Source organism: Microcebus murinus, chromosome 10 (assembly GCF_040939455.1).
Source record: "Microcebus murinus isolate Inina chromosome 10, M.murinus_Inina_mat1.0, whole genome shotgun sequence".
Lineage (NCBI taxonomy): Eukaryota > Metazoa > Chordata > Mammalia > Primates > Cheirogaleidae > Microcebus > Microcebus murinus.
The window spans coordinates 58,651,387-58,662,142 of record NC_134113.1 but is presented as its reverse complement, the minus strand read 5'-3'; the positions used below and the strand labels follow the sequence as shown (position 1 = coordinate 58,662,142).

At 46.7% G+C, this 10,756-nt stretch overlaps 1 protein-coding gene across 2 annotated transcripts in view; it reads right to left on the bottom strand.

Annotated features, from left to right (window-relative positions):
- Positions 1-4,435: 4,435 nt before the first annotated feature.
- NCKAP1L (NCK associated protein 1 like) overlaps positions 4,436-10,756 on the bottom strand; it is a 44,522-nt gene continuing 38,201 nt past the window's right edge. For both annotated transcript variants that reach the window (XM_012764537.3, XM_076007330.1), the window contains exons 30-31: positions 9,400-9,489; positions 4,436-5,866 (exon numbers count right to left, since the gene is read on the bottom strand). In XM_012764537.3, the coding sequence (XP_012619991.2) occupies positions 5,735-5,866; positions 9,400-9,489 (222 nt within the window). In that variant the 3' untranslated portion in view covers positions 4,436-5,734. The remainder of the gene's footprint in view (positions 5,867-9,399; positions 9,490-10,756) is intronic.

The following is a 10,756-nucleotide window of genomic DNA, read 5'->3' as shown; positions in this document are numbered from 1 at the left end:
TGTGCGTGTGGTTTCCTGCATCCGCGTGTGCCTAGCTGCCTGTGTATCCCATGCGGGAGCGAAGGGTAGGGAAGGAACCCCTAGCTCCCCCTGGGGAACCTGGACACTGCTGAGTGCAACCACCCACCATCAGAACCCGGTCGCCCAAACCCCACCTGTGCTGATGTCTTTGAAAGGAAAAGTTCAGGGTCTGCGCTGAGCTGTGAGGGCACCCCACACCTGGCCTCTGGTCCCCCAGCTTGACCTTCCCCACCTGTCTCCAATGCTGTGGCCTTCCTCATGCTTCCAACTACCTGCCTGGCAATAGGAATTTCTCCCAAGTTTCAAACTCTCCAGAGCAGGCAGCACTACATCTTCCTTGACTACAAAATAGCTCCACACAGCCAGGAAATCATTCCTGACAGCTCAACCCCTGCGGCAGCCCTTCCAGCTCATTCCTCTTATTCTGTCTTCAGAGAAAGAAGTCTAAGGACTAAACGCCCAGCACAAAAAAGCCTAGCTGCTTAGCAAACATTTGTGGAATGAGTGAACTGGAATTGAACTCAAGACCTTGTAATAGGACAAGGCCTCTTCCATCTACCTGAGTTCTACCTGGGACTCTTGCAGAACTCACATCTCTTCCTTAGTATTGTTCTCACCCTTATTAACCTACTTCAGAGCTGGGGAAACCCTCACGTAAACAGAAAGCGGAGATGTTGTCACTAACTGCTGGATCCAAAAGAGAAAATTAATCCAGGATCTCAGAATGTGAATTTTGATTTCAGGAACTCTAGCGATTGGAAAGAGGGTGATCAGGAGAAGGTATTTACTCTGTTCTAAATACTGGGTGGAGACTCCCCTTTTCCAAGGCAAAGGAAGAGAAAAGTAAAGTGGTAGGGTGAAAAAAAGGAAGGACTGCCACAGCTAAGACTCCCAACATAAAAGAATTATCAGGGCTTCAGAGCTGGCAGAAGTATCAGCAGAACCAGCTCCCAGGAAGTACAGAGGCCAAAGGAGATGGCAGAGTCAGAGATGGAGAAAAAAGGGGAAATAGTGGGACTTCCCTTCTCTGTCCATCTAACTTCAGCATACACGTCTCCCTTTTCCCTCCTTGCCAAAGGAAAAGTCCCAGCCAAGAAATAGCTGCATCTGAGACCCTAGTCATACTCCAATCCAATTCTCAAAATTTGGAAGCAACCTCCCTCCTTATCAACTAAAAAAGGAATGGGCTGGAAACTACAAAAGAATTGCAAATGAAGATTAGAGCCAAAGAGCTCTAATTAGGAAATTAGGATTACAGCTAAGGAGTTTCCCAATTTAGGCAGGTATTTAGACTAGCAGAGGTAAGAAAAAAGTAGGAGACATTCTTCCAGAGGGATCTCATAACATTTCTTGCCAACACAGTGGCACATCCTGCTCTCCCAGGCCCCCAACTCCTAACCCATCTTAAGGGGAATTCACACACAGACAAAAAAAAAAAAAAGTTATTTGTGAAAGAGATTTTTTAGTCCTAGTCTAATCCCTTTCATTTAATAAATGGGAAAACTAAACCCAGAAAAATTGTAAGTGATAAAACCAGAGCCAAGCCTACCAATCTCTCCACTCTGTGGCTCTCTTTCACTTTCTTTAGTTACCAGTCCTGGTGTTTAGCCTCAACCTCATTCCTCTTGTTGCAATCCAATCCCATTTCTGCCTTACTCCCTCTCTAAAGAGATAAGAATAGGGTATACTTGTTCCATTCATAGGTTTAAAAGACAGCTATTCTCTCCCTGCCTTCTCCTCTACTCCCCCACCCCCACCTTTCCCAGGCTCCTTCTGCCCAGCCTCATTCCTCTCCTTTTCAGCTTCTGAACTGCCCCCTGCCTCCTCACTCCCCTAACCCCACAATCCTTTCCAAAAAGCTTTGAGTTTGATAGAGACCAAAAAAATGATGCTTTGGCAGCAGGTGACGGATGGATGTGATCTGCCTCCTACGGGAATTCTATTTAAAGGGGCGGCCTCACAATCCTCTCCTTCCAAAGTGACAAGAGAAAAGCCTGCTCCTCAATCTCTCCAGAGCTGCAAACTCAGCTCAAGTTAACTTCTGACTTCCTCAACCTGCAACCTGGCCTGCTGCTCCTGCTTCCTATCCAGGTGGGAGGGAGAGTACTTGACAACTCATGGAGGTGTGGGGGCTGAGGGGGGATTCATCTCCTTTCATGACAGGTACTTAGGAGAGGCAGGAGGCCCTGTGGGGAGGAGGACTGGAAGAACACTCTTCCCCCAACCGCGTGAGTGCATTTCAACCATGTGCCAGCTTCTCAAAGTCAAACTTTGTTGGAAAAGAACTGATACAGACATGAGGACCTAAGGTTAAGCAAGCCTTATCCCTAGCTGGGACCTCCCTACATCCTGGATACTGGTGCTCACACCACAGTTGTTACCTTCCTGCAAGGCAAAGACTAAAGGACAAGATCCCCTTGGCCAGGCCCTGGACCTTCTGCACTTTGCAATTTCCCTCACCTGCTCATTGGATTGAACACCGTGGGGGTGGGGGTGGGGCTGTTTCTACTGTCCAAAGGAAAGGGAGCTCCTCTGCAAGCATCTTGCCCCAGGCCTAGTGGGAGGAATAATTCCATTTCATTGCAGCAAACAAGTTAATGGAGATTTTAATGAAAACACTGCACTAATGAAAATGCTGAGGCTAGAACCTACTCTCTGCCTGCAAGACAAAACAATCAGGGTCAGAATTTCTCTGTTACTCATTCCTCAGTTCCTTTTGGCCTAAAGTAAAGCAAACTGGGGGAATGATAGCAGAAAACAGTTCACAGTTGATTGTGTACCAGGTTGTAAGAGGTCAGAAACCCTCCTTGTCAAGGAAGCAAATTGCCAGAAATGCTGATGGGTTTTGTCACCTTCTCTGTCCCTTCACCTCCAGACCTTTTGTTTTAGGTGGTGAAGGCCATTATGTCTTCACCTTCTCCTATTTGCTCTTTTTAGGGTCTCTGGATTCTATTAAGGAAACCTTCCCTTACGAAGAGGCAATCTGATCAGGTAGAAAATGATGTTCAGTCTAAGACCAAACATCAGACTTGGTTCCCAGTGCTAGTTCTGCTAAATATTTGAGCTTCATTAAGTCATTTAACATTTCTGAACCTGATTCCTGACCTAAAATAGGAAAGCCATCCCTGGCTACCTTGCAGAATTGCTATAAGGAGGCAAAAGCACTTTGAAAAAGTATAGGTGGTAGAAGTGTGTGTACAATTATATGTTTATAAAAAGATATTATGTCAAATGACAGTTTTAGAAATGGAAAACAGATCTGTGTTGCCAGGAGTTAGGGATGGGGAAGGGTGTTGTGGGAGGGAAGTGGGTGTGGTTATAAAAGAGCAACATGAGGGATCCTTGTGGTGATGGAACTGTACTGTATCTTGACTGTGGTGGCAGATACATGAACCTACACATGTGCTAAAGCTGTGTAGAACTAAATACACAGACAAGAAATGAGTATAAGTAAAACTGAGGAAATCTGAATAAGATCTGGGGATTATATCAATGTCAATATCCTGATTGTGACAGTGTATGGTAGTGTAGTTTTGCAAGATGTTACTATTGAGGGAAACTGTAACAGTACAAAGGATCTCTCTGTATTATTTCCTACAAGTGCATGTGGACTATCTCAATGAAATGTTTTCTTTGTTTTTGTTTGTTTCGTTTTGTTTTTGACACAGAGTCTTGCTCTGTCACCCTGGTAGAGTGCAGTGTCATCATCACAGCTCACAGCAGCCTCAAATTCCTGGGCTCAAGTGATCCTCCTGCCTCAGTCTCCTGAGCAGCTGGGACCACAGTTGTATGCCATCATGCCCGGCTAATTTTTCTATTTTTATTAGAGACGGGATCTCGCTCTTGCTGAGGCTCACCTTGAACTCCTGAGCTCAAGTGATCCTCCCGCTTTGGCCTCCCAGAGTGCTAGGATTACAGGTGTGAGCCACCACACCCAGCCTAAATTTTCAATTAACACAAGTTTCTCCAGGGGGATAGGAGAGTCCTTTTTTTTTTTTTTTTTTTGGTAGAGACCAGGTAATCCTCCCTCCTCCACTGGGAGGAAGAGATTACAGGCATGAGCTCAGCCCTGCTCTTATGCAGTTCTACATGCAAATGAAAAAGGGATCTCCATCCCCTCAAGCAGAACTGAGCAGAGATATATGAGAGTATAGGGTAGTTGTTCAGATACTTCTGAGCCTTCTCTTCTTCATCAGCTTTGTAGGACTGACACCAAATCACTCCTTAGAATATAATGTCTTTCCCATAGCAAGGAAGGATAATCAGCTAATGCATGAAATAAGATTCCTCGTTGCTTCTATCCTAAAGAGCAGACAATTGTTGCTAAGAACAACTTGTATGTTGTTTATAGGTGCCAAGAAAGTATTGATTAAGCCTGAGTCTTGATAAATAAAAAGCAAACATGCACACAAAATCCAAAAACAGCTATCAAATTGGTTTAATGAAGGCTGGATGGTTTCACTGAAAGCCAACAGTTGCTTCTCTTTCGTCACAGAAGTAAGGACATGACCCTAATTAATCAACCAGCTAATTATTTTTGCCCCTTCCAACCACTATAGACCTATGACATATATGACCTGTTGCTCTAGTCCTCTATGGCAGTGGATGCACAGAAGTGATGGATGGAGGCCACTGTTTCCTGCCATGGTGTTAACTAAACCCAGTTTAGTGCCATCTTGAACGCCCCAGGCTCTGACACTTGAAATTCTAATTAGTGCAGAACAGGACCAAGTTGAAACAGCTTGTACTCCCTCAAGGATACCCACTCTTAGGGCCCTACAACCTAATGAGGTCTGTGAAATTTAAGATCTAGAAGAGAAATCCCTGCCTGGAGCAACAGCTGTACCCAGGCTGACAAGAGGATTTGGGGTTAAATTAGTGCCCCTAGATAGGAGGGGGAGTACCACCAAATGGTATGGGAGCGAAAACCCAAGAGCCTAGTCCAATTAGTTGTCATGTGACTTAGAACTGACCTACACTGACCCTCAGCTCTGGGCTGTGGAGATATCAAAGCAGGAGGAGTTAAAGCCTGACAGAACTCACTCATTACCCACGATGTGGAGTGGAGCAGGTGGGCAGTGAAAATCTCAGAAGGGCACTTCCTCTTTGCCCCTGTAGGAAAGGCAGTCAAGCTGGAGGCTAGGGAAGAGCCCCAGTGACTCCTAAAATAACCCCACAAAGGAAAAAGGGGTTCCTTTGCTGCTACTTTGTAGTATGAGCAGGCTGAATGTTTGCTGAACACATTTGGAAAAGGAAGAGAGGAGATAATGGTCCTAATGAATGTGCTGGAGACAATAGCAGCTCCAGTGGGAGGACTATAAGCTCATTATGGTTTAATATGATGATTGATCATCTCTGCCCGCCAGCGTTATCCTAGAATAGTGATGAAGGTCAGAGAGACCCATGCCTGTCAGACCGCAAGCTCTACTCACCAGAAGATAGAAAATGTACTCGTATGTCACTTGTTTTTTATTGTAAAGTTCACACATGTGGCCCCGATCCCCTAACTTTTTTCATAAACTATTTTCCATGGCCCCAGCCTGTGCCACTTTTCTGTGATTTCTCAGCCCCGATTGTTCCTGTGACTTGTCCATCAGCTCTTGCTCCTGACCCTTTCCCTAGTGACCCCACCCCATTCCCGTCCCGCCCCCCCCTTGAGAAAATGACCACAGCCTCCATTATGGTATGGGTTTAGGGAGGCCCCAAGGGCCCTTCAGTGGGTACCAGCAGGCACCCGGTTTAGATGGAAGGTCCGGGATACTTCCCGATAAGCATTTCGAAGTAGGACATAAGGGAAACAGGACTCCAGCATGTCCAGGGTCAGGAAGGATGACTCCTCCACCACCTGGAAGAGATAGGGACAAGAGGTGAGAATCTCAGATAGGATATATGTCTGTGACACCCTGTTCCTCTTCATGTAGTTCCTGGGCCCTCTGAGCCCTTAGAGTCACAGTGAACAGCATTCCAAATCATGCTCTCCCCCTTCCTCCCTCACTCGGTTTGGCTCCAGGAAGGTAAAGGGGCCTTTTCAGCCTCCTTGTAGTGGCCCCTGTCTCCCTCATCAGGGCCACATGAAGGGCACAAAAGCAGAAGGCAGGAAAGAACCACTTCCCTGCCAGCAGAGAAACCCATTCCCTACCATTCTGTGTGCTAAATCCTATGTGGGTGGGAAGCACAGATGCAGGTAAAGATGGATAAAAGTGCTAATTACAAAGCTTTACAGTGAGAGAAACAATTGCCACCACAGGCCAAGGAAGAAGGGCCTGGAATCCACATCGATCCTCTTGTGTTGGGCCTCAGTCTCCTCCCTCTCTCAGTACAGTGCTCGGGGAACAGTAAGGATGCTGCATAATGGAGCAGGCATGATTAATTAGTTTAATTAGAAGCCTGCATGCTGCAGTAATCCCAGCAGCCCCCACAGCCAAGCAGGAAGACAGATCAAGATGCCTGGGTAAGGGTGGGGGTGGGCAGAGGGGCATATTCGTGAAGAACAGCACGAACATGAATGCAAGAACAAGTGTTGGGCTGGAGGGTCCCCATCCCTGAGGAAGGAGCAGGGTGTATTTCCTTTAGTACCCCCTAATCCCAAACTAAAAGCACACCCTGGAGAGGAGTGTCCCATATCCTATGGCAATTCACACAGATAGGCCCTCCCCAGTGTGTCTGGCATTTCAAGTCCTGAAAATGCACTAAGGAAAGAGAATCTCCCATATCTATTCTAACATGATTCTCTCTCTGAAGTCCTTTCAAGTTTTAAAATTTGTGAGATTTGGCAAACACACGCACACACAACAGCTGCAACAGAATAGAAACTTCAGGCAGAAGGAAAGGAAATCTGCTGGTAAAACTAACCCTGATCTTAGGTTAGACAACAGAAAGAATTCCTCCCTGGGCAAGACTTTCAAACTCTAGGCCAGGAGAGAGATGAGATCTCTCTAGGATACTACCCTCAGGTGCAGGGAAATGAGTAATGACCAAGTGAATTCACTGGCCCAAGACTTTCTATTCCCCAGGAAGTACAGGAAAATAACAGGACTCCCAGCTGGCTAACGTTTATGGGAGTGGAAACAGCTCTAAAGTGAAAGCCAAGAAACCTGGGTTCTAGATCCAATCTGCCATATGTTTTAGGGGAGACTTTGACTGTCATCTTTCCCTCTTCCTCGGTCTCCTCACCTATGACTTGTAAGTACTGGACCAATTGCCAGGGTCTGGTCTGGTTCTGACACTAGGATTCCATGATTCTATGAGAGAGCCACCTCCTTCCCCTAGGAAACCCATGCCAGGAACAGGCTGCCAACACTGGGCGTGGGCACTGCCCAAGTTTGACAGCCAAGCCAGAAAGACCCCAGGGAGAGAAGTGCTGGCCAGAATTTGAGGCTACAAGAGTAACCTCTTAACTCAGAATACATCTCCTTCCCCTTCAGTCATTTCCAATTTCTCTGTGGAAACATTTGCATTTAAATTGCTTTGCAGCAGCTAGTCCCTCTAGTTTCCCCCTCCAGCAAAAAGTGCCTGGTCCTAGCTCTGCTCCTGCCACTCTGCCAGTCTCATGGGGAGGCCACAGGGGCAGACACTTTTCTACACTTGAGGGTGGGGTGGATGGGGCTATCAAAGCAGAAGAGGGAGGGGGACTTGGGGGCATTACTGAATCACCTCCAATCTTACAGAGGTGAAAACTGCCTGAGGAAATGAAGAGCCATGATGAAATCATCCAGAAACTAAAATGAGCAGCAGAGAGAAGCAGCTTATATTTGTTGAGCAGCTATTATGTACTGGGCACCTTCACACATATTATATCTCATTAATTCAAACCACTCTCTCTTAAGGGTTATTACCCACTTTTGTGGATAAAGAACCAGAGTCCCAGAAAGTTAACTGCCTCGCTAAGCTCATGCTGCTCCACAAAATGTGCCCACCCACCCACTAGTAGCGTTTGCCCTCCCTCTGTCCTGTCTGCCTCCTCCTCCCTCTCACCCCTCACCACAACCACATGCCCATGTCCATTCTCTTTCTCCATCATCATCCTGAATCAGCCCTGAAACAGCTAGGCCTTTTTCTAGCTGGAGAAACTGAGACATAAATACCACTCAGTGCCCATGTACTCAAAGGAGACCAGGAGGGAATCCCAGGAATGCCTTCACCTAACATATCTGGGCCTGGGTCAAGTGTACAAATGGAGATGCAGATAGCATATGACTAATTAAACCAAACCAACAATTATATTCTATCTTGCAATCTTCAGAATGTATCTTTGTAATTTTATAGAAGTCTAAGTTTGAATTAAGAATTCTCGGACTCCTCAGAGTTCCGCACTAGAACAGGGTGAAGGGAAGAAACAAGCTTCCAGCCCAGTCTATCCTCTCTTCCCACCCCCAGTTGGAGGGGCTTTGTGTACACATGTGGACCTCCCGAGCCGTACATCTAGACTCCAGCCATACATTGCCGGGGCACTAGAGGCACATCCACCAGGAGCAAAGTCTGCCTCGGTAGGATGGATTGGGGAAGAAGTTCCACATTGGCCCCACGAGCGGGCTGGAGCTGCTTAGAATTTTGGGGTCCCAGACATCTTTAGTGTGGGCGTAGAGGTGAGGCACAGGCTCCAGATAGGCATATCCTCTCCCCATAGGCCAGAGGAAGCCAAAGGAAGGCCTTTTAAACATGCAACCCAGGCCGGTGCCCTCCTGTCCATACTTACGTACAGTACTAAGCCGGAGAATAAGACATTTAGAGGAGAAGAGTAAGTGTGTTGAAGAGGAAAACAGGGTCATGAGAAAAAAAATGTATTTAAGTTAACTGAGTCAGAGTTCCCAGAACTTTCTGCCAGAGTAAAGGAAAGCCCACAGCTTGGGAAGCAAGGAGAAAAGATAGCAGGTGCTGCCTGATTCATAGCCCGCTGGGCTCCCGGCCTTATAGCTCTTCAGCAAAAATCCCTTCTCTCCTCTGAGCCCCGAGCCTCAATCCCCTGAATTCAGTTCTGTGCTATCCAGCACCCTTGTCATAGTATCCTTAGCGACAAGAAATACAGCATAGGAAGTTGGCAGGTGAAACCAAACATGTACTGAACAGGTAATTGCAGATAAGGGACATAGCTGCCCCTCCAGGCCAGACTCAGAAACATTGCAGGAAAAGGGCATGGCCAGCTGGGGGCCAGGAAGGCCCTATCCTGCAGAGAAGGCCCTGAAGACTCTACTCTGGGGTTGCAGGACAAGTTTAGAATGCTAACCAGGATATGAGGACTAGACCCAGAGGGCCAGGCAGAATTAAGTTCTTAGGTAATGCTTTTGGGTGACAATGGCAGAGACCCAAAGACCCTAAAGAGGAGTCTCCATCTGGTCTTTCCTCTCTCTTTTCTCAGACTGGCTTAAACAAGATACATACCAAGCGCATGAGCAGAGAAATGGATTCCCGATTTCTGGTTTTAAGCTTGTCTGTCTCCTGGCCCAGCTGCAAAAGGCTGACAGAGGCCACCTGTAAGGGAAGAATTTGTAAAGCGGATTTTTATGGAGGTCAGAAAAGGACAGCCTCAGGCCACAGGAAGTTAATAAAAGATCAAGGAGGAGAGTTGAGAAGTGCCAGGATGTTCCTGAAGACTCAGGGTGGAAAAGTGGCAAATCCCCCAGGTTTCAGAGACACGCATTGCCTGCAAACCAGCCTGGAGCCCGGTGGCCTGCCAATGCAGACAACGGGAGGTGCTGGGGGAGAGGCTGCAAGGAGCAAGGAAAGAACCGAGAGCAAAGGCAGGTGATGCTGTATGCCAGGAGATTCATCTCTCTTTTCTAGGCAGCCTCCAGACACCACTGTCATCAGGCTGTTTACAGCTGATTCCCCACCCGGCTCGAGACAGAGCTGGGCCTCTGATTCAGACACAGAGCTCCTGGTGTTCTCCTCCTGTTAACTCCCAAACGGCTGTCATCTCCATTCACCTCCAGGCCCCCAACAAATCAAAGAGGGAGGAAGAAACATGATTCATTGTATCCCAGGCCCAGGTTACCTGCATTTAGCAAATAAAGAGGATAAAAGGGGAAAGATGGGAAAAATATTCCCATCTCACCCCACCTTAGAGATCTGGAGTGAATCTTCTTTATATCGAAGATGCTCAGAGCCAGGTCTATCTGGTTGGTTGTACCAGCTTAAACAGAGACCCTCTAACTAAGCTCATAGTCCCTGATACGTACTTCTCAGGATGAGGGTATAATTCCTAAGAAAACAGTATGATCTGCTGTATTTCCTCCTGGAAAGAGACAAATGAGTCCCCAGTTCTTAACTTGGGACCATGCTTTGCAAAGAAATACGCTCCCTATTACTGAGAATGCTCAAGGAGGCAGTGGGCAATGGACCACGTATCAGAAGTATATGAACAGGATTACTCCATGGGAGATTTAGAATGGAAAATTCTAGGGCCTCTTTCACCTATGGAAACAGTTCATTCTGAGATCAACGGCGATAGTTACACAGAGTCAAAATTTGGCTAAAAATTTTTTGAACAATTTTTTCAAACAAATTGGACATATTAATAACTTACAGTGGAATCAGCCACCTGCTTGTAAGCTCCAGTCTCTAGAAATCGAGACCAGTGGCTCTCAAAGTGAGATCCCCAAACAAAACAGCATCAAGATTATCTGAGAACTTGTTGGAAATGCAAATTATTCAGCCCCACCCTAGTCTACATCAGAAATTTCAGGTGATACTGATCTACACTGAAGTTTAAGAACTAGTCATCGACTATTTGTCAGTA